This window comes from Cataglyphis hispanica, chromosome 16 (genome assembly GCF_021464435.1).
Source record: "Cataglyphis hispanica isolate Lineage 1 chromosome 16, ULB_Chis1_1.0, whole genome shotgun sequence".
In the NCBI taxonomy this organism is placed as follows: domain Eukaryota; kingdom Metazoa; phylum Arthropoda; class Insecta; order Hymenoptera; family Formicidae; genus Cataglyphis; species Cataglyphis hispanica.
The window spans coordinates 1,252,773-1,278,698 of NC_065969.1; the positions used below are offsets into that span (position 1 = coordinate 1,252,773).

Below are 25,926 nucleotides of genomic sequence, written 5' to 3' on the forward strand. Positions count from 1 at the left end.
TCTCTCGCTTATTTTATCTCACTGTTATCGCGAAATGCGTCACTTTAGTATAAATATCGTCGTACCTGCTTGATTTTTTTCTTCCAAGCTGCCGAGATCGTTCGTAACGGAACGGAGAAGACCTTACATTACTATGACCGATAAATCTCGTATAATTTATCGGTGTGCGTATCTTACACGCTAAGCACTTATATATATATATATATATATATATATATATATATATATATATATATATATATACCGAGTGGATGTAATACCTCTCCGATGGTATCTGACGTACAGACTAATTTGAAACGCAGTCGGCCAACAACGCGATCGTGGACCAAAGAATCCGTTGGTGCGCGATAAACCGATCACGTGAACTCAAAGAGATGCTACACGCTACCGGAACGGAGCCTTATATATCGTGGAAGTTATTGATCATCTCTTCGCTTCCAGTCAGGTCAGGTCGGTCGCGCTCGGTGCACGTGCGCAGATTCTTTCCGCCCGATGCGGACGAAGCGCGGAAGCGCTTCCTCTACTGTTACATATATATATATATATATATATATATATATATATATATATATATATACCTTATTCAATGTTTTCAAATTGATAGATTAATACATGCAATATATATGTATGGACTAATTTTAGTACAATGGCTACTCTTAAATATCTTGAACGCGATAATAAATTTTGATTATCTGAAGAATATTATCGAAGATATTTAGGATTCTTTATGAATGTTTAAGCAAAATCTGTTAACTGCAATTACATCTAACTGCCTTGACTATTTGATAAATTGTACAAAAAACTATTATAACAAGTTTATGAACGGTTAATCGTTTTGAATTAAATAATCATTTTTTGATGTCATATGAATATACTTTCATTAAAAATAAACGTTTAATAGAGATCCTTCTTTTTACATTTCGAAATTTAGAGCAGCAAAACTTTATAATATAAGGTTTCGATTTCGAAGTAGAAGTAAATTTTTTAAAATTTACTTCTACTTCGAAATATTATCGATTTTACTTTAATTCAGATGACGCAAATGTTTGAAGAAAATCTTCAGAATGTCTGAGATGTCTAAAAGAACGTCTGAAAGATTAGGACGTCTGTTAGATGTCTGTTAAACTTTCACATTGTCGGGAAGCGAGACCGAGCATAATTGCGGTCATCTAAAATGAATACTCGAATTATATTGTGGTTGTCGTGAAATTCGCATCTCAGGTTCTACATAAGTAAAAACTGTTGTATAAATATCACATCTGCTTCTCTCTCTTTTTCCCTAATAATTCAACATAATCAATCAGCAATCCGGAAATTAATTATACAATTGATAATTTTTATAAAATTTTTTACACATTGTAATTATATTGATACTTTATGCATTTTAATGTTTAAATATTAATAGACGTAACATTTTTGTTAGATTAATATTCCAGGACAAAAATCAGCAAGAAAAAAATATTCTTACAAATATCTTTAATAATAAAATAATTTTCGTCTAATTCTATTTGATTATATTATAATACTTATTATATTATTTTGTTACAATATAATTATTATTTTGTTATACTATAATTCTTCATTTTTTTAAATAAACTTTTTGTTATTCCTTTTTATGTAACTTTATAGACTGATTTCGATCTTTTTACAATTATATATAAATTATTTAAAACAAATATTATTGATAGTTGTGATGCTTACGATTTATAACGATGAGTGTATTTTTAAATCGATACGAGCAACAAGATATACATATTTTACATTTTTTATCAAAATTATAATAGATAACTGCTGAATATGTATCAAACAAGTTTTCTCTTAACAGAGTATCTTAATAAAGTACCACTAGATGGCAGGATATACTACTTCCAACAGTTAGCAGTCAGTTTCAGTGGCTGCAGTAGATCACAATAAGTACTGTGTGATTTCGCTCCGTAACATTAGTCTAAGCAAAATGTTACACATCATCTATAATATCCAGATACTAGAATGAGATCCAATGTGCTTCATCTTGAACATAACATTCTGAAAGACACATTTTAAGGTATGTATGTTATGATATTGTGTACTGATGGTGTAGACGCTATACCAAAGGTTATAATATTTCCAGTTACTATAGGTGGCGTTAGCAGAACTATCATTGGGTGCGTTCAGGAGATATAACCATTGCGCAACCGTTGAGCATCGTCTTGTCAACATTCGACGTTTATTTGTTGGTTCTAGAAGTAAGAACCAATCACGTTCGACTACTATTCAATGATTGTGCAATAGTTGTGTCTCCTGAATGCACCCATTCTACGCATTTTATTTGATAGCTCAAATAACCGATTTTAAAGATGCTTAACAATTAAAAAAAATATAAAGTTTATGAATATAGTTATCTTTGCATTTGAATATAATTAAATGTGAAACTAAATTATTATATTAAATGCAATATAAAAATTGAATTTAGAAATTATTTATTCTCTCTATCGATGCAAAAGCTATAATAACAGCGATAGAATAATTATAATTTTAAATAATCGAGTTAGATACACATATTTTGTATAATTAATTGATTAGTGTAACGCTATATTTTTGCTTTCAGGATATATTTTAATGAATTAAATATTAAGAAACGTATGATTTTAAAATTGACATTTTGAAAAGAAGCATGCTGATTAGTCACTAAATGAATGATAGAAAACTGCTTGGTTTATAATGGGGAAAATGAAGAGAATATTGAGACCGTTTATAAAAATTAAGCGCCTTTCGAGAAGAAAAAAATTGATTCTATTGGGTCGCGAAATTGAGAAACATATACGATGGAGATGGAAACGAGACAAAATGCATACTATTTTGGAAACTATCACTACCGTTGATTTCAACACATTAAGAATTACAACGGATCCAGATATTGATATGGATTATATCAAAGGCATGTCAACCATATCAATTTACGATCATAATTATAGAAATCCGGGACAAGAAAACATATCCGAAGTTTCTATACATATCAGACCCGACGTGGTACGTAAATTGAGCAATTTAGATATCAACGATGAAAATGAAACAAATTGTAACGCGAACCCGCAACAGGACATCGGATACGATATTTTACAACAAACTTCGTATCTTCGTATAAGTGACAATAATGAGCCGGATATAAATGAAAGAATAAAGAATATCATGGTATCGGAGAATGTAAATATTAAGTAAGACAAATTTTAAGAATTAAAAGAATTAAAAGAAAGATATTATCTGCTTATTTAAAGATGTATGAATCATATATCGAAATATTAATAAAAGTATGAAAATTTCGTAGACTGTTACTATTTCTTCTGAATATCTGTATAAAAACTGAGCACAATGGTTCTCTTAACGGTATGGAAATTATTTAAGTTTAAAGTTACTATTGATTCTTACGGCATATTGTAACACTTATTGACAAATTTGACAAGGAAAAAATATTATACCAAAATTTTGTGATAATTTAACTTTTTTCATAATCCAAATTTATTTGTTTGATTTTTCAAACAGTTAAACATAAGAAATATGTTTTTTTTTCTTGACAGTTTTTTGTTACTATTGTATATCCAAAACATCCTTAACATAAATGCTCTATTTATTTCACATGTCGATATAAATGTATATAAATGTGCATTTTGCGTATGTGCATGCGTATCTTTTTTAATTCTCTTGTGACATGACATTATTTGCAATTTAGTCTTATATTATATTAAAAAATGTTATATAGTTATGAGTATTTATATAGTATTTGTAAACTAATTATTATGTAATTAACTAAATATAACTTTACACACAATCTCTTTCTAGAGATTATTCCTTTCTTCTTGTCTATGAATATTTGTGAAATTATGATATATTCACAGTGTCGTTAGATAGTGCACAGGGCGCGAAAACTTGAAGAAGCGCAAATAATTTTTTATAGGCGCCAATAATTTTTGAAATGTCCAAAAAAAATTGACCGCTCGGTTTGCAATAATCTCCTCTCTTTTAATGCTGATTATTTATATAATTCTGTTTAACCATGTAGTGGCGAGCTAGAAAAATAATTTTTAATATATCTTTTTCATCTCATTTTTACAAAATGTATTAAAAAACAAGATAAAATATATTCTGTGATATAATATATTATAATCTATTTTTAATATTAACTCTAATACACACACACACACAAAGTAAAAAAATATGTATAAAAATTTTAAAATAAAAAATATAAAAAAGAAAAGAAAGAATCATAATTTTGCTGTATCTTTGTTGCGGTTCTGGATAGCGTTACAAAAAGAATTTTTTTAACTATTTTTTATTTGTCTTTGCAACTGGAATGCGCAAGTGAATTCCAATATAGAGACTGTAAGCCAATCATAATGTTATTAAGGGCCAATTTCACTTCCTTCGGTTAAGTTAACCGACGGTTAAAATCAGCAGGGTGGCAACAGAAAATAGAGATGAATGAAAACCAAGCAATCTTATCTATCATTTCAGTTGCCACCCTGCCGTCGGTTAATCTAACCGAAGGTGAAATTGGCCCTAAGCGATGATAGCACGATAGCGTCGCGACGCCAAGTTCATAAAAAATAAACGCCAAGTATATGAGAAAAATTCTTTCTGGCTTGTCAACGATTTGCCTATGTACAGAGATCACGACCAAATAGCTTATCCGGAATTTTTACTCTTAATAAATTTTCAATTGAAATATCTCATGAATTAAAGCCGTAATCAAAATTTAAAGGCACTTTTATTATATAATGTGGATGTAAGCTTTCGATTGCGACCAATTTGAATAAGATTGGTGCGGTCAATGCTGAAGTATGATAATTATATCGAGCGAAATACCAGAATTGTGACATTATTTTTCCAACTTCCAGACTCACAGATACGTATGCTCGCACGCACACATGCAAAGCGATTTTGTCCCTCAAGGTGCGTTTGCAGCGCTCACGTACGATTATTGGCTTGATGTGCAAACACACCTTGAGAGACAATATGTATATGCGTGCATATGTATATGATATGTATCAAGCGACGCGGTTGGCAGTAATATCGCGACGCCAAGATAAAGAGCGGGAGAGAGAGCGAGCAGAAGATTGACTGCGTGAGCGCTTCACCACTACGGTGGCGCACTACTACCGACGTGAGTCCGGCTAAAGGTCGGCGCTGATTGGTCAGACTTTACTCAATAATAACTCTTTTATTAAGTTTTACAGATCGAAATAGTAAAGGACTTTTCTGTTTAGTTTATTGTGCTCTACCCGCTCACGAACATTGGCACAATCTTTGCAGGACATCCTGTATATAGTGCTATTGTTTTGTATATGGAATGTCTCACTTTGTTATCATTTATACAGTGAGAGCGAATAGGCAGTAATTCCGTGTGTTATCATAGTTCGTAGTATGTACCTCATTACATGTTTTTCGCGCTTAATAAAGAAGACTTCTTTTAAATATTTAAAACTTATATAATAATCGATTTTTTGATTTTCCAATTTTTTTTGTATTAAAATCGATATTTTAGTACCAAATTTTTTTATTATATCGATTTTTTTTTCAAAATAGCGCATCACTAATAAAAACCGTAATATAATAATGCTATTTCCTATATTATACAAAATATTTATTTGGAACATAATAGTGTATTTTTTAATAAAAATAAAATGCGTTTTAATTTTTTTGAGAGAATCCATAATATATCTATAAATACAAGATTGATTTTATAACAATTTATTTCAAATTATAAATCTTTACAAATTAAATTCCTTCTACTTGGTTACTTAATTATTGATTTCCCATTTGGTTTTATTTTTAGGGAACAATTTTTTTATAAGTAATTTTTTAGAGGTAAATATTTCTTCAACTTTTTGTTGCGTACAAGGAATATTTTTTATGTACTTGACGTACATTTTTTTACCTTAATTTGTGAGGTTTTTTTAGTGTCGCATATTCGCGAAAAATACCAGATTTATGTTGAAGTGGATGATCATCAGTTTTGCGAAGAAGTATATCGGGTTGCCTATGAAGGCGAGTGAGTTTAGATCAAGCCGAGATATACAGCCATAACCTTGAGTTACACTGTTACATGAATATGTGGAGCGCGTTCTAATTCAACTGAACTATGAAATGTACAACAGAAGATATTTCGACTGACTGTATATACTATGTAGACCCGTTTTATATATATATATATATATATATATATATATATATATATATATATATACACACTGCAATTAAAATTCGAATAGTCTAAAGTATTCTTGATACTTTGATTTGTAAATAACCGGGTCAAAACTTTCAAAATTATCTCAGAAGAATTTATATCTTATTTGTTTAGTTTGATTAAATTTGTGAAATTAAATAAAAAACAAGTACCATAAGAAGAGTTTAAGATAATTTAAATAATTAAGCAATTTATGGAATTATATGTCTTGTTATTTATACATATAACGCTTGTATTATATTTTTCTGAGGAATCAATGCACTATAGATTCTAGTGTGTCACGTTTGCATTTGAGGCATTTGGATGCAACTTGATGCGTCAGAATCGATTAGGCAGCAAAGATTGTTATTGAAGTTTCAAGTTTCAGTATAGAGCCGTATAGTGTTGCAACTACAAAATACCAGCTTTTTGGAGTTCTGTATTAAATAACCTTTTCTCCCCCATTGCATTATAAATTATAAATTATTAATTTAACCTTTAATTTTTTTTTTTTTGATCGCATTTATTTCAATTACATCTTAATTATAATGAATGAAGAATTCTTTATAAACCAAAGATATTTTTTCCTTAGCTATAAATCACAATGAAATGAAATTATTTAACATTAAGGCAAATCACATAAGACTATTATCTTCTAGTTTAGCGACTGAGATATAATAAAGAATGTAACAGTATGTTAATAACTCCAAGCGACTAATTGAATTACATGCAATTAAGATCTGGTTGTATCGACTTGATGCGCTGCCGCTTAACAGATAAACAAAGACAAAAAATTTATTTAATTGTAAATTAAAACTTTGACTTGAAATTGATGCAATCAATTTTAGTTGCACTAACAGGATTTCAAGAAATGTCCTCATATGTAGAGTGATTCACATACAAATTTTAATTAAAATTTTTTAATATTTTAAATTTGTATTAGTTTCTAGTTTTTAATTTTTCCATTATTTTTTAATTTAATGTTTTTTATGTTTTATATTACCTTTTTTTGTTTAAACTTTTCAGATCATATGCATATAGTATGTATTGGAACATATGTAGATGTTTACACATTTTCAACAATTTTTTATAATAGATATATAGCAGTTATTAGATAAGTAATTTTTCTTTTAATTTAATTTTCTTTATTATTTTTTTTTTTGGTTAAAATATTTTTATAGTGTTTATCTTTTTTCGTTTTTTTGTTATTTTTGATATCATGTTATTTTTGTAGGATATATAATATACAATTAAAATAATATTAAAATAAATATTAAAATAACATTATTTTATACAAATAAAAATAACTGATTTGTAAATTTTCAAATAACACTACTTTGTAAATACATATAACATACTTTTACATACAGAACGCGAAGAGTATAACTTTGGTCGGAAGCGACCGAATCGCCGCCGCGTGCGGAACGAGATGCAACAAAAGAGGCACCGGGGGCCACGTTGGGTCGCCTCTGGAATGGAACTGGAAACGAAAGGCATGTTGAGCGGCGAGTACTAGATGCCAGGCATATATGTGTGTTGATGCAAGTGCGGTGGCTGTGGCAGACACCGAACCGAAGGAATCGGTCAGTCAGTCAGTCAGTCGCAGTCGGCGAGTCGCTCTCGGCTGTGCCGCGCGATCGCGTTGGCATTTTGTCATTCTTCCTATTTTCTTTTTTTTTCTTATTCTGTGCGGTGTTTTAATTAGTGACTTTGAAGAGGACACCGGTTTTGTTGCTCATCGACAGACGGAATTATCGTGCGAAATGCGCCCCGTCGAATGCGATCTCTGAGATCCTCTTTCAAAAGGTAAAGACTTTTTCTCGTTGATTTTGTGAATTAACGCGAAAGCTTTTGCACATTTGCAAAAAAGAGCTGCTTGTGAATAGGATTCGAAGCTGGAGAGAATCAGATTCGGCATTTCTACGCATATAGAGTTGCGGATCTCTTGTGAACTTGATTCACTCTGATACACTACATGAATCCGTGATGATAAACATGATATTTTGGACTTGATATTTACGCGGATTGTTAGCGAAAACTAATATAGAAAATTTAATTAAATTAGAGGTCCATGATGAATTTTGAGTCAAAAAATTGATGATATCTATCATTTCCCTCTCTTAGTTTTCATTAAGCAAGCATCACGATCATAATATGATCCAGGACAAATATGAGATAAGCATGTTCACGACGTATATATGAATTGTAAACTGATGGAATCTCACTGAAATATACTTATCTGCTCACCGATAATAATTTTGATCATTTAAGATTGTCGTTTCTGTGTGTATATGTGTTAAAGAAAGATGGAAGGGAAAAAATAATATTATAGTGCATTATACACACAATAAACATAAGTTCTAAAATATTTTCCATCACAATATAGCAATCACAATCGAGCAATATAATAAGTGCGTTTGCGTTTAGGGAGTGTGCGTATCTGAGACATTTATTTGTTTGCGATTAAAAATTCTATAGTCATTTTATTTTTGCCTATTTATTATGATTTGGCCAACATCTTTAAAATGCTTTATCGAGAGTATGAAAGAATAAATAATAACTATATCTTTTTAAAATATTCCAAAATTAAAGATTTTCAAAAAAACTGTTTTTGACAAAAAGATAGCTTTTTAAATTATCTTTATAAATATGAATCGCGGAAAAAGAGAGGAGAATTATAAATTTAATAAAAATTACTATGTTATTATATCAATATCAAGAGTAATTAATTTTGCAAGAGAAAGAGAATTTAAAATTGTATGAGCCGCAAATTTCATAATTTTGGTAAAAAATAAAGTCAAAATACGTTCTGCTTTATCGCGCATGTGCATCTGTCATTATTCTTAAAATTCTTCATTTAATTTTATGATCTTTTTAATTTATGCTGAAAATCAGATGGAGTAATAAAATATCTTTTTTCACCTCAACACAGTTTCCACATATGGAAAAGAAATAAATGATAAAACATTTATTTCTTTAGAAGACTCCACACCATGCGGTGGATTAATTCGAGTCTGATTTTTTTTAGTTTCTTTAAATTTCACTATTCGCGTTTCCGCCGGTTTTCGCAAATTTCTTCATGACATGCTGCGTTACGCACTGTTATGATGAAATGTTTGGTGATAATACGTGTGTAACCTGCATGTGATAAAACCTGGAGCTTCTACTTTCAAACGAACCGCGTTTGCGCACGCAATGGCGCGCACGTGCGCCTGGATTTACGCACGAATAAATTCTTAAATCGTTTCTGCATTTAATGTTACGTTTCACGTTGCCGCTGCAATTCATTCCTTCTTACGATATGCCATGCGTTTGTCGTGCATAAAGTTGGAAAGACAATGGATATACTGAAAAAAAAGTTGTTGATTTGACTAAATGTGTTTAATTGATTATTATTTTTTTAATTGAAATATTTAAGTGTAATATGACATATTAAATCTAACATGACGTATTTGACTTAAATACTTAAATATTTCAATTAAAAAAATAGTAATCAGTTGAATGCATTTAGTCAAGTTAATAATTTTTTTTCTCAGTTTACAACTCGATATAAGTAATGTATATATACTTCATTACCCTTTGTCTTCTCATAGTTATTTTCATGTTACAAATATATTTAAATTTTTCATCGTGAAAAGAGAAAAGTTTTAAGTGCAATTGGACGCAACTCTAGACCTATGGACATATGGACTGCATTCATATGGACCGAAGCCTAAGGTAACCTAATATGGTTGACTATTCAAAGGATCCCATTTTCAACTGGCCAATAAGTAGTGTCCAATTGATATCACATCTCGATTAAGAGAGTGACTCGAAATCAAGTGAACAAAAGATTTGAGATTCGTGCCGGAAATAAGAATTTATTTATATTCGATGTACTGTCATTCATGATGACTCTTACATGTATTACTCATACTTCTGCTACGTGAGTAGCGCTCGAGTTCTTTTTAAGCACAGTTTACACGTTGTTGAACCAAGTAATTACCTACATCAATAATAATGGCTCTATTTATAACATTTTAATTCTATCGATTAAAATTATTTGCATCTCATAAAGATACAACATATATGCAGATTGTCCCTGAAATAAGTTGTCAAACTTTAGAAGCGTATTCCATTATCTTGAGGATTTAAAAAACGTTTTTTATGAGTATATTATCTTCTCCGTCAGAGCTACAAACAACTTTATTCGCGGCACAAAATTGATTTCCAGATATATTTATACCAATCGGAGAGGATGGATTAATCAATTTAATTTTTTTTTATTATTATATAAAAAATTATTTTACGCAAAGCGTATAATTGAAAACTACAAATTGATTTATTTTTTAGCAGCAGATTTTGCGCAGTACATACACTCACTCAAATTCTCCATAATAGTACTTATTTATCAATGTAATTAATCATTTATGTTTTTATAATAACGCTAGTCGTCTTAATCATTCTTCAATAAACGCACAACACATAGCGTTTAATAACTTGTTTTATCTCCTAAGAAATGATTTCCGTATAATATGCGTGAGTCATTTATTTACCATGTGCTACCTCAATCTCTCTCTCTGTCTCCTTCTATTTCTTTCGTTTATCAATTCATAATTAAACTCGTAATTAATTCTATTTGCATGATATTATATTATTTTTGTTTAGTAATTATTTTATAATGGCTGAGCGTTCAACTTGATTTATTTATTTATTTTAGATCACACGCACTTGTTATACGACTTGCTTTCTACATAAATCAATATATCAAGATATTAATTGCTATCAATATACTTTTTACACAATTTTGTGGTTTTTTTTTCTCTAGAGAACAGAGTAAGAAAAGATGAATTAATATGATACTTTGGACGTTATTTCTTAGGAGTTAAAGATTTGGAAAAAAAAAGATGTTTAAGAAATAATCTGCGAAACGTTGATGAAACAACGTTGACAAAACACGATTGAGAAACATCCTGCATAAATGGAAAACGCACACGCAGCAAGCGCTAATAATTACGCGCGATGATTATATCCGAAATTATTCGCGTCACGTAGAAAATTTCCTGCTGCACAATTTTTCGCTGCATTACTCGATACGAAATATTATTACTGTTGCCGTCGTACCGGCGTAGAATGCAAAGTTTCACGTTACCTGCGATAGCGCTACGTAGGGAACATTTTCAACTCTTATATACGCATTCCGATGCCTCTCGAACGTGCGAAAATGTCTTGTGTCCAGTTTGCAAAACTTTTTTTTTTATAACGATTAACATATAGTTGCTCTCTTTCCTTCTTCTTTTATGACTTCTCCCTTTGTTCTTGTATCAGCATAATAATCAACGGAAACGACTCGTATCTTTATCGCAGTAAAAGCATGACCGCGCGCCATGGATTTCGCATAACGGTTGAAAAGTTTCACTCGCGGTTTAGAAATCATTATTATGAAAATAAATGTTTATATATACAAGATTAGATCGACAAACTTCAGGCAGTTATAAAGGACACCAAAACAAACATCAATTTTATCAATAAATGTATCCGCAAATGAGCCGTTTTGACATTAGAGAATCTAGAAGACTAACAAGGAAACCTTGCGAACCCGAAAATTCTGATTTTGATTGAAACTTTACGCACATACAGAGAGGGGAGGGAATAAATAGATGAATTTAAAAATTTCCTCTAATTCTAGGACACCTTGTATAATGTGTAGCTACAATCTAAAATATTTACCGTATCACATTGTAATATCGTGCAAGTGCGGAAAGACTCGCATTGTATATACGAGATTAAGTTTGCGGATGTGACGAAAAAGGGGACCATTACTCGAACAATATCGCGGCAATTAGTAGTATCGTTAAAGAAATTAATAATGCCTTTGCCGCTCGCACATTTTCAGACTTTCTATATAATTACTGCACAAAATGTAAGTGGCAGTGAGAGCGAGTGATTTATAGCTGAAGATAAAAACGATCGATTTCACAGAATCCCACTTCTAGAGCGGAAGATCTACGCGATGCGCACTAAAGGTGTCCGTGCTTTTCCTATTTTAACGAAGATTTATTAGCTTTTTTCTTGCGTTCTATCACTCTGGATATGCCAACTGAATAAGATAAAGAGTGCTCAAGCACTATAGAGTTACGATTTATTGTTAATCGGTTATTTGTTTGAAATTAATAAAATATGTTTTATATAATTAAAAAAAAAAAATTTGAGGAGAAATTTTAATATTTAAAAATTAATAATTATGATTTAAAAATTTTATTTATTAAATTAATAAAATAATTAATAATATGATTAATAAATATAAAATATATACTAATAAAAAATAAATAATTTTAAGGGGTTATTTGTTTGAAATTAATAAAATATGTTTTATATAATTTTTATGGTCTTTCCAGTCGACGATAGAAACGAAATGCGCATCAATTAATATACGCCCCCATTGCGTCTCTCGTGTCGACGTTTTCTATTCATCGTCAGGAAACGCTCCGGAAACTACCGAATGCGTAAAAAGTTCAATTCCTTTGTCATTGTCTTTATCGCGTATTCGTGCACCCCACAATGAAGATGATAAAACCAGAAAGTAAATCCAACGAATTCCTTATCGTTTATCTACTTGTCAATCAGAATATGTACAAAAATTCGGAATTCCGGAAAAAGTTCGCGTTGCGCGTCAAAAATTTCAAAATTAGGAAAATTTCGAATACTTTCTTCTTTTTTAATAACACTTAAATTATTTTTCATTTTTTCTTTTGTACACTAAACGATATTTTACCTTCTTAACTCGTTTATATTTTTATCGCGAAATCTGTATCTTTGTGTGAATTTATTATTATTAAAAAAGTATCAATAAATACATTATAAAATTTTGTCTACTACTAAGGTTTCATAAATTGTATCTTTTAAATATTTTGCGAACTTTTTATTTTTTGACTTCATATAACAATATCCTCGAATAGAAGATAAAGTATGTGGATGTGTGTCTGTTTGAGTATCGTGAATCGTTGCAATTACATCTGTTTTAATTGGGAGATTATAGCGGCCTTTGGTAACGGACGAAATTTAAATAGAACGGAAAGATTCTCGCGAGAGCTGTGCGCGACTGCATTGTTCCTTGCAATCCGCTAAAGACGATACCTGAGAGAACTCACATAGTGAAGAAGAGAAACAACCGCGCATGCAATCGTGTTTGTTTTCTCTCTTTCAGTATCATAATTAAATATCTCGACAAAAGATTTGAAGATTTCGAGAAGGAAAAAATGACCGTCTAGTGGATTCAGGCGATTGTTTGTTGTTATAGGATCAGGCATTTGAAATAAATTCCAATGATATCTAAAATGTAGTCCTTTCTTCGATTTTTCAAAGAATCGTAAAATTTTTTGTCGTAAAAAACAATGGTAACGGTTTATCACTTTTTATTGTTTTCTTAGTTACAACACTGATCTAAGTTTATTTTAATTTAACATAATTTACTGTCACATGACAATCTTTTCAGACTAGATAATCAAGATATCGGAAAAATAGGAAGAGAAAGAGATTTCGAATAATAAAACAAATTTTGAGTGATTGAATGAATCAACAAATTCTAAATTTTTTTCTGCATATTTTTTTTTGTAATATGAAATATTGTATGTAATGCTTTCTTCGTCTTGTGATGTAACTACTTGATGAGCATGCATTCCGCTAACGGCGGAATGGCATTCCAATCTCGCAGCTGCGCGAATTGAGCGAAACGGATCGTCCATTTCTAGATGATTTAGCATCGATCAACGTTCCGAATCGATATCCTCCTTGGATGTGCCGAACTCGTCGGACTGTGTATGTGGCAATGTTTTCATTAAATTAATAGCTCTCGTGTTAATTACCCGCGAGAAGGACGAATGCGCGCATGATGTTAGCCGTGAAAGTTACATAATTCAATAATTACGTAGATCGAATCAGTTTTCGAGGTGGCGAAACTGCTGCTTAATCATCGCTCTCCTCATGAGCGGGCGATGTTTCACAAGAACATAACCTATCTTCACGCGATGCGTCTATCGCTGATCAAACTTTCGATCGAGTGTCTTGTAAGGCGTGTATAATGCGTGTACTACACTTTCCAGACGCGATATCTCTTTTTAGATTTGAAAGAGAATTATCATGGATTTAAAAGGAACTACATGGATCGGCTAGGTCAAAAGATAATAAATCAAATACATTTTGAATAAATAAATTTGATATTGCGCAAAGCATTTTTAGCTTTTTTAATAAAATATAAAATTAATAATTAATTTATGAATTAAAGATTTATCTTGTAGAATATAATTTAATCTCAAAATCGTAAATATTATTTTATATTGAACAAATTTTTTTTATAATGACTGTCGTATAATGGTGTCGATTTTTAATACTTTAGCAGAAATTCAAGCAGAAATTCAATATTCCATATTATATTTTCATATTATATTGTCTCCATGAGATTACACAGGCCGCGATATTTCAGGCTGGACAGGGTGATTTTGAAGGATTTTGACGGATTAAAGTCAAATTTGTTGATGAAATTGGTCCATCACATCAGGTTTTTGAGATAGACGCAGAGAAAGTGCGAAAAATCATATTTTTTTCGGCTATGTCTCTGAATAGGAACATATCACGAACTTCAGTGAGGTCTCAAATTGAAGCTTGAGCCTTCTCTATATAGAAAATCTTAAAAGTCCTAAATCAAAAATTTTTGTCTTAATAAAACCAATAAAAGTGTAAAAAGAAAACACTTTTCTTAATTTTTGATCAATTATATTTTTAAACAGAAGCGTGGTGCAAATTGAAGCTCAAGATTTTGAGTTTACGTGGAAAATTTGAAAAGTTTTAAACAAACGTATTCTTTCATATTTTTTTCTGGTAAAGAAATGGCGCTTCCACGTGGTGCAGAATGCGCGATACTAAAATCACTTCAAAAATAAAAACTATATATATAATATAATATGTTGCTTCACAGCTCCAGTTATGCTCAATTGAACATCTTCAAAGTCTCGATGAATTTGTAATTCATTTCTATCCAGAGGTTTGAAATGTAAAATATGGGTTTTTTTTCAGATTTTTGACAGAGTTTTCTGGGAAAAATATTTTTAGTTCGTGATTATTAAGATTTTTTACATAGAGTAGCAGTTTTAAGCTTCAATTTGAGACTTTTTTGAAGTTTGTGACATATTGCTATCCAGAGATATATCCGATCGAAAAGTGCAAGAAACTATGATTTTTTGCTAAACGTCTAACTCAAGAACCTGACGAATCAGCTAAGAATATATCGATTGTGTTATTTTAATATCAAAAACCTATATGTAACAAATTCTTTTAATTATTTTTAACTTTGCGCAAGTGGCGGGGAGATGACGCTTGCATTAGTGATATTTATTAAATAATATAATTTTTGCAAAATGTTTTCACCGTATTTTAGACCAACAAATTCTAATGTAATTGTTTTTTATTTTATATATATATATATATATATATATATATATATATATATATATATATATATTAGTACAGAGGTCTAGCTTAATGTTAAGCCAACTTTTCCCCTTTCCTCTTTTCTTTAAATTTAAATTTTTGTTAAATGATTTGAGCAAAAATCCGGACTATGGCAACAAATTAGCACATAATTAGCATTTAATCATTTGATAGATGCGACTTTATTTGAGGGGCTAGCTTAATATGGGTTGAAGAACGAAAATAAAATCTCTCACACAAATACCAGAAATAAGCTGCAGCATGAAACGCATCACGAAACAATTTCCAATGTATAAGAAAAAAAGGCTCTTCGAGTCAAATTCTAAATTTAGAGGCCGGTCTGTTTCTTTCCAAATTTTTCAGCCGGATGCTTCAAGATGTACTCGCGATGATGAAGTAAAAGAAATGGCTAAAATAGTATAAAGTAGTATTTGTATTAATCTCTATATAAATAAGACAAATGCCTAAATATATTACTTTTATTTTCTCAATATTATCTATTTTTGTTTCTCCTTGCTGGTATTATCATCTTTTAGTTTGTGATATAATTAGTTTTATATTAGATGGGTTAAATTTTGTTTACTTTTATATCTGATTCTTGAATTTAAAAAAAAAATGAGCAAAAGTTTCGAGTAATTTGATATTTTATTTAGCAAGTACTTCGTGTAAAAAGCTGAATAAACACATGCATCTTGTTTATGTTCAGTAATAACGTTAACTGAAGAGAATTTTGTGTGCCAAAAATTTATCAGTACTATTTTTTGTTTAAATAATCTCATAAAATAATATAATATTTTACTGAAATCTTTTCACATTTCTTATCTTTCTTTATTTATAAAATACAGATAGTTTCATTGTTAACGCGGACATTCTGAATGATAACCCTTGATGCAATAAATGCAATAAAACACGTGCTTTTGTTTCGAAACAATCTCGCTTTCTTACGGGTATTAGAATGCCGATGCAGCTCAAAGGTCATCTCAATCACCGACGTTAGCGTAGCTTTTCTCATGATAGCAGGATTATTATCGACTTATGCATTTAATCGGAAACTCGTTATTGATGAAGTACCGAGTTTTCCCGTAACAAACAATCAGTATTCAGGGCATTGACTTTGCCAGAGTTCTCTCTCTCTCTCTCTTTCTCTTTGAACAATGTTATAAGAAACATTGGATTCACATATCATAATGAACAATAGATACAAAATAGAAATTGCGTGCAAATAGATGAAGGAAATGCTTGTTACCATAAAATATAACCAAACGCGTATACTCTCTTGAACATAAGAAGTGAACAGGAAGTGAACACAAATTCTGCGTTTCACACGATTAAATTTATGTCTCTGAGATTAAATCCATGAATTGAATCTCTAATCTAGCAACATAAAATTATCATATATATCAAGTTATATAGTCAATCTGATGATAAATCAAGAAAGTATAAAAAGAGTTCTATATTTATATGTATAATTAAACTTGATATGATACATACATATAACTGAATTATACTTTCCTTTAAATATAATTGTGTCGAAATGCCATTTCCTATTTTGCATTAATAATGAGATGCGACAAAAAGATCATCGGATTTGCGAAAGATAACGGATGCTGAATTTAAATATCGCGACAAGAATGAAATTCATACTTTCTACGCGTGATGATAGATGGTTATGCGACAAATAGAATTAAGCAAATAAAATAAGAGACGTCAGGTACATAAGTAAAAGTTATAAAGAAGCGAATGAAAAAGAGACGAAGAGCGGCGCTTTCTCGGGAAGATTCTTCAATGAAGGAGCTGAGATTCAACGTTCGCGGATGATCAAACGCATCCGATTAAATTAAATTACTTAAATTACTTCATAACGATCGCAGAGCAAAGGAAAAACGCAAATGTGTAAAAGGATCCTCGCGAGAAAATCTAATCGAGGCGGACACGGCGGGAAAGCGAGTGAAAGCAGTTTTTCACCGCGCCTTTAACATCAATCGTGTGATGCTACTAAAGATAACGAGCTATTCGAGTAAATACAGTGAATAAATATTCATTCAAATGTGTGTTTCCTTCAAATGGAAACGGCGAAGTGCCCTCCGGTAAAAGAGATGCAGCTTTAAAGGTACGGTAAAAGTGCCGTTTATACGCGAGAAAATCTTTATTATGACTAAAAACACTCTCTCTTTCTCTCTTTACTAGCGCTATTATTTTTGACAACTTCCAAAATTTAAAGTTTTGAAGTTCGAAGAATACATTTTTGCGAATGAATTCCTTCAGCGAACTAAAAATATTGTAAATAAAAAAAATTAATTTAAATGTTTAAAAAATATATAAATATTCGACATTAATTATTGCAATATTAGAAATTTTATATTTGGATTTTAATATAATTTTATAAATGTACCTCGATAACAATCATAATACTATTACTATTATATTACATTAATAATAGCATAATTTTAATTCTTCGAAGCTTCGAAGATTGAAGTATCGAAGTTTCAAAGATTTTAGTATCAAAACTTCGAATGTCTTTGAAGTCTTCGAAGCAAATCATCAGCTCTACTTTTTTTACGCCTTGTTTGAGTAATTTTCAAAGTTTCTCATAGACGTTTGTTTGTCTCTCCAAAGTATGAGAGACCTCATTCTTTCTTTTTCCATCACGTGTCATTTCGCAAATTTATTTACTCAAGAAGCTCTCGAGGCCATGACCGAATGAAATTGGGAAACGCTGCTTCGCTGAAGCGAGCAATAAATGCATGAATGCATCGTGAAGGCGTGAATGCATTTTTCCCTAAACAACTGTCAGTGTCAATGCCGGCGTACACGAAAGTAGAACCTTGTCGCGGGCCTGGCAAAATGCGCCTATCTAACTTTCACTTAATTACCGGAGCCGAATAGAGAGGAACTTGTTAACTCGCACCCGTATCTAATTAATGCACGCGACGATCAAATTAACGAACGCATTTTTCGAATATGCCTGCCTATGATAGAAAATCTCAGAAAATTTATTCATCTTGATGGCTGTGGTGATGTTAGAGAGAGAGAGAGAGAGAGAGAGAGAGAGAGAGAGAGAGAGAGAGAGAGAGAGAGAGAGAGGAGAGAGGGAGAGAGAGGGAGAGAGAGGAGAGAGAGAGAGAGAGAGGGAGAGAGAGGGAGAGAGGAGAGAGAGAGGAGAGAGGGAGAGAGAGGGAGAGAGAGGGAGAGAGAGGAGAGAGGGAGAGGGAGAGAGAGAGAGAGAGAGGGAGAGAGAGGAGAGAGAGAGGAGCCACCACCACATCACCACACACACACACCACACACACACACACATTTATCACACACTCACACACATTTACCACACACATTCACACATTTACACACATTTCCACACACACACACACACACATTATCACACACACACACATTTTACATTTACCATTTTCACACACACATTTTCACACACATTTTACTATACACACTTACACACACATTTACTTACATTTACACATGCACACACATTTACACACACATTTTACACACACATTTAATATTATTTTACACACACACATCACACACATCATTTTACATTTAACACTTTACACACACACACACACACTTACACACACACACACACACACACACACACATTTACACACATTAACACAGCACACATTTTACACACATTTTACATTTATCATTATTATTTTACACACACACACACATTACACATTTACACACACATGCACACACATATTATACACATTTATACATTGAGATGAGAGAGAGAGATAGAGAGAGAGTAGAGAGAGGAGAGAGAGAGAGAGAGAGAGGAGAGGAGGAGAGAGAGGAGAGGAGAGAGGAATGGAAGGAATAGAGAACAGATAAAGTAGCGAAGATGCTTGATCAGAAAATATGAAATTTTATGGAAACGGAAATAAAAAAAAAAATTATTATGCGAAATATTAACACATTTAAATATGGCATTTGCTAGGAGAAATTGATAAAAATGCTAAGATACGTCCAGTGGCTGTCGAATGTACATAGAATCGTATGTCTCTTTTTGCTTTCACGTGTCCGGATTTAAAACGGTTAGGAGCAAGTTCTTCGCGGCATCCTTTCTGACGGTTCATTGTCCCCGATGACCGAAATCAAAGTTCCGATATCGCTTGCGATTTCGCGCCGTGGACGAAGAAGCGATCGGAACGTTCATTGTAAATGAACGAGAGAAAGAGGCATTGACCTCTTTGGCAGCTCGCACTCGCACACAACACACATATGTGTAAACACGCATGTGGCGCGAACGCGCATGGTACCGGCAGTCTCGCATCGTTGACTGCATAACACCAAATTCCGGATAGAAAGTCGAAAGAAATTGTTGACGAAACGTTTTAGAGAATTGTATTACAGAATTTTCATTTCTTTGAGCAACTTTTTTGGCCGAAGTGGAATATATCAGCGTTGAAAAATTTAATTTAAATTTAACATTTATTGCATGTCCCAAACGGTCCATACAAATTTTTATATTAATTTAACGATATAGATATGATAAATAGTGACATTAATACTATATTAATATTTCATCACAAAATGATTGCAAACATTTCTTGATAATTTTGGAATAAGTTGTATATAAAATCAACATATTTTTAATGATATAATTAACTTGGAAAAATTTTATCGACGATCTGCAGTCACTGCTATTGTAAAATAAAATCAGTATTCTTCTCTGTAAGTTTTAACAGATAAATCCTGTCATTAATAATACGGAACATATCTGTGTAAAATCTGTATAAAATTAAGAATATATACACATGTATTATCTTTACATTTTTTTTCAATTATTTTAATTTTAATCGACATATTTTTTAACAAGAAAACACAAATTTTTCAATAGTGTAGATGTGAAAAATTATAACTTTTATAATCGTATCCGACATCAATAATTTAAATTTCAATAATTGTCAAAGCTCTGTATTAATCAAATAATTACGAATTTTGGCAAATTAATCGAACCAATATGTATAATTGTATTAAGATTCGCGATTCATACGTGTTGATGTATCACGATACCTGTTATCACATTGTGTGACGCGGCGCATTACGATGCAAGTCATTAAGAAAAGTGTCTATTGCGATATTACAATGTAACATGGCGTGCAATGTAATGTTACCTTCACGGATATTTTCCAAGTTTAGTTTTTTTTTTTCTTTTTTTTTTTTTTATCACAGTGTTCTCTGTGAGAATGTGATGCTATTTATGGCTTCGCGTGGATGCATTATGTCACGTCACTAAATATCTATAAATCGAGTTGCGAAATTGCGTGACGTAAGCAAATTTAGTTTTTCGCAGTTAATTGCAAACGTTGCTTCTCATCAATAAAAAAAGGAATATAATATGATCTTAAATAATATCTATCAAAGGGAAACATGTATTAGAGAATTTCTGTGGAACGCAAACACCGATTTAAAGGTGTGGTATCCTGACACATCAAAAGTTCAAATAAAAGTACCGGTTGACGTAACGTTACTTATTCAGCTCTTGTCGAACTGTCTTACAGATATCGTACTGGAAACTTTGATAAAAAGAAGCATCTCGAAAATGCAGTGACATGTTTGACATGTTATATTCCGTGTTGATCTATATATATAATTATATATAATTATATATAAATTATATATAAATAAATAAATAAATATATATATATATATATTATATATATTTTATTATATTTATTTATTATATATATTTTATCATATTTTATTATATTATATTTTATTATATTATATTTATTATATTTATTATATTTATTATATATATATATATATATATATATATATATATATAATAAATATAATAGTTTTTCTCTTCACATATATATATATATATATATATATATATATATATATATATATAATATAGAAAGTACTGTCTAAATATCGCAATATATTTTGTGCAATTAAATAATATACTATATTAATTTACAAACAACATAATTAAAAAAACGTAATTTTTAAATATTTTTAAATTACAGTTTAACGTTTATATACTTTCTTTAGTTTATTAATTTGGTTTGAATTGAAATATTAAATACAGATTAGGGTAATTAATTTTTAGGAAAATCAAGAGATATTTTTTGTATTATCTATAGTGTGTTGTAAAGAGATAAAATCAAAAATGTTTTCTCCAAATTACATCATTTATGATTTTAATTCTTATATGCAAAGAGTTTTTTATTATATATTTAGACAGTACTTTCTATATTATATATATATATATATATATATATATATATATATATATATATATGCCAAATTACATCATTTATGATTTTAATTTTTGTATGCAAAGAGTTTTTTCTCTTCATTTATGAAAAATGATAACTTTTGAAATGTGTCATTCTTGCGGAGGAGGTGTGAGTTGCGTAGGCATGAGTGGAGAGGAAATACAATATAATATTATACAAGGCATTTATGTAAAACGAATTACTGAATAGAAGTACGTGTCAGTAAAATGATTGAGATGAATTTACAAAGGTTTTTTTTTTTGATAATATCATAAGCAAAAAATTTGGGCAGCGAAAGGACAAACGGGTCAAGAGATATCATGGTCGCGGGGAAGAAATTGCATCGCGAATACGGAAAGCAGATTCTTTCGCTTGAAACAAAAAGGCTTTGACATTCTTGAAGCGGCTTTTACGATATTTAAATTTTTTTTGTAGCGCGTGAAACAGCGGTAACCTTTCTCGTTGAAACTTTCAAGGCGACACCCGAGCACAAAGGCACGCGTTGCACACATTCTGCTGATTGTCTGTGTGTGTGTGTGTGTGTGTGTGTGTGTGTGTGTGTGTATGCGCTCTTTCGCGGCATTTCGACTGCAGCAGCAGCCTCAGTTTGCTCAATTTCATCATCATGAAGCGTTTCTTCATCGCGAAATGGCGAAGAAAAAATTTTATTTGTTTGAAATAACTACACAGTGTTGTGTAAAATATTTGTGTTATTGTGTAATTCAACAATATTAAATATTACATGTCTCAAACATCCCACACAAATTTTTGCATTAATTCAATATAGTATAGATATGTTAAATGGTGATAATATATACACTAATATTATATTAATATTTTAATACAAAATGTAATGAATGTAAACTTCAAAGTAATTTGACACAAGTAATTCGAATTTTATGTAAAATCAACATTTTTTTAATAATAAAATAAACTTGGAAAAGTGTTATTGATAGTCTGAGGTCACTTTCACTTCTTTTAGAGAATAGAATCAACAATTTTTTCTTGTAAATTTTAATAGATAAATCCTGTCACTAATAATACGGAACATATATATTGTGTTAAATTAAAAATACGCGCACATTGTGTTATTTTTATTTAATGGTTTCATTAATTTAACATTTGAGTTTAATTAACGCAACAAAAATTTATTAAATTAACATATGAATGTGTTAAAGATTTAACATAAAAAACTTAACTGGCAAATTTTTTAACAAGAAAATACAAATGTTTTAACGGTGTATGTAAACAAATAATTGATTGATCTAACAAATGCGAAAATGCACACAGATATTAAGCGCAGTTTTAGGTAGAATTAATTCATCCAATTAATTCATCCAATTTATTGAAATAAGACTTTCTTCTCATTCTTTCTTGATGTGAAAAAGAAAAAATCATTTTGATAAATTTTATGTAAAACTAAGAATTATTTTCATTAAATTCGAAATGTTATATATTTTTCAATATTTTTATTACTTTATATAAAAAAGCTCACTTTTTCAACAGTTATTATAAATTATTATAATAAAATAATTGATACAGGTTTATAAAATACTTATAATTTCTTGGAGTATAATATATTCTTAATATATTATTATGCTTGGAGCATAATAATTTCTTACTTTATACAAGGAACGGGATTATCTTCTAAGTAGCCGATTTACAGCTATCCATTGATTCGCAAGGATGTGCCAGAACAAGGCACCTTCTACCTTTGAGGAAGGAAACCTACCTAGCAGTCCTTGTGCCACTTTGCGGTCATATCGGTCTGTCTGTCGGAAATAACACGTTGTTCGGTCACGCACAACCCATTACTATCAACTACCGTCTTTTGACAATTTCTGAAATATTCGCTTTAATTTTCACAAATGCCGTACACATGTATTATATCACGGCTTTTATTTATATCTCATTTTTATATATTTTTAAAACAAGATATACAGGGTGTTTCGAAATTAAATATCAAAACTTTGTGAGTGGGTAAAAAAAGGTTCTTCAGAGTTTTGCTCATTTTTGCTTTGTTTTGAAGAAAATCACAAAAAAAGAAACAACAAAATTTTCACCACAAAACTTAAGACATCAATAAAATTATTAGATTTGCCGAAAAATACCATGAGATAAAAGGAGTAAAGTGTGGAATTAAGAAAAGAAAGTGAATTAGAATCCTAAAGTGAAATTAGAGGATTGTTTACAAGCAAATCTGATTACGAGTAAATCTTTAAAGGATTATTTTTCTTATTGTTAGTTCATCGATCCTTTATACGCTCCCGAAGTTTTTACATTTAATTTCAGGACATCTTGTATATAAAAAATGTTGTAAAACAATATATGGAAGTGGTTTGACGTCGATATTAATTTGAGTTGCAAAGATGCACCGGACGTCGCTCCCGGATATAATTCTGTCACACGATATAACAAATAAAAGAAGTTTCAGCTGCCTAAGAATTGCAAATTTTTATGGCCACAAACAACTGCTAATTAACTCGTGAGTCTGCTATAATGATGAAAAATAAAAAAAGAGTTGCTTTATTAGATACCCGTTCCATTTAAGAGGTAATTAGATACAGTCACGAAGAAAAGGAGAAAGTTCTTAGATTGTGCGTGCATGCAGGTTGCGATAATAAAGCTTTGCATTAATTATGTCACGAGCTGCATCGCGGACTATGACACTAACATGAGGAACGCGGAATCGGAAGGAGAGGAAAGTTGACAATCGAAAAATTTCAGGAAATTGACGTTGTAGATAAAATTGGAATTCTTTCGATATCTTATCTTGTATCGGGACATAGGCAAATAAGTCGATACTTTTATCCGTACATTTGCCAGCAAGAAAGGAAAGAACGAAGGCGACGGGAGAGTAACGCATCGACCTAGAACACGCGTATGGAAATCGAATTATACATTTATATGATCGAACGCGAAAGTTTACACGTAGCGCGAAGATTTTGAACGTGAAAAAAAGAAAAAAAAAAGAAAGTCGCGCGCGTCTTTCGATGATCCTAGAAATCGCGATGCGATATGCATGTCCGATTTCTTTCAAGAAACTGGGAAAACTGGTAGCCTACTTAGTCGACATCGTGGTTGATCAAGGAACGCGATCGAGAAAAAAAATGTAATTGCCGATCCATAAATGCTATAATATGATTAAGCGTTATCAAGTCGAAGAAAAGAGTCGAAAGCATTATTATTCTTCGTACACGATGCGTTTCTTCGATATACATTTTTTCTTTTAGCAAAGGTAGCATTTTTGCATCATTTGGTTACCACCCTCCCCGAATCGTTTTATTTTTCTTTCGCAAATAGAACAATGCATGCATTATTGTGAAGAAGAAAAATCGATTATTTTATATACAATTATGTATTATACATATGTATACTAGCTGTATACTAGCTGTTGTCCGCGGCTTTGCTCGCGCGAATTTTGGGATTTGTGTACAATTGAGTGTAGAAACATGAGTTTTTTGTTCAAACTTAGATGTATCAGATGTGAAAAAAGAGATTTTTTAGTGATTATCCATATCTTAAGAACTACTGACGTTAGGAGTAAGACATTTGACACGTAAACTTTATAATGAAGATTTAAAATGTCAATTTTTACTTTTCTAAAATCTTCGATTTTTAAGAAATATATGTTCTTATAAAAACATTTAACCCTCATTTTCATCTCCTCTTAAGTGGAATTTTTGGAAAATAGTAAAAACACGTGTTTGTTTATTCTTAGAGAAAAATGTAAATACCAAATGTCTGTAACATCTTCAGTTTTTGAGATATAGGTATCCTTATAAAAAAAATTCAACCCTCTTTTTCACTCCCTTAAGGACAGAAATTCTAAAAATCCTTCCTTAGTGAGTGCCTACGTCATAAAAACAATGTACCTTCCAAATTTCACGTTCCTAGATTAAACGGTTTGAGCTGAGCGGGCGTTGATGAGTCAGTCAGGACATTTTTCTTTTATATACAAGGTGTCCAAAAATTCGCGCAACACCCTTTAAGGAAAGGTAGAGAGTATTA

The 25,926-nt window shown here is 30.9% G+C and overlaps 2 protein-coding genes across 2 annotated transcripts in view; both read left to right on the forward strand.

The window, feature by feature from the left end:
* The first annotated feature begins 388 nt into the window (after positions 1-388).
* On the forward strand, positions 389-3,303 carry LOC126855615 (uncharacterized). The gene is made up of 3 exons (XM_050603431.1): positions 389-445; positions 1,826-2,044; positions 2,588-3,303. The coding sequence occupies exon 3, from the start codon at positions 2,701-2,703 to the stop codon at positions 3,196-3,198; it is 498 nt and encodes a 165-aa protein (XP_050459388.1). The 5' UTR covers positions 389-445; positions 1,826-2,044; positions 2,588-2,700; the 3' UTR covers positions 3,199-3,303.
* Positions 3,304-7,742: 4,439 nt separating this feature from the next.
* LOC126855561 (mucin-17-like) overlaps positions 7,743-25,926 on the forward strand; it is a 43,293-nt gene continuing 25,109 nt past the window's right edge. Inside the window, 1 exon segment of the mRNA XM_050603341.1 lies at positions 7,743-8,005. The gene's annotated coding sequence lies outside the window, so the exon portion shown is untranslated.

What these genes read in the sequence shown, in the direction of transcription:
- LOC126855615 (XM_050603431.1), top strand. Translation starts at nt 2,701, where the DNA reads ATGGGGAAAATGAAGAGAATATTGAGACCGTTTATAAAAATTAAGCGC.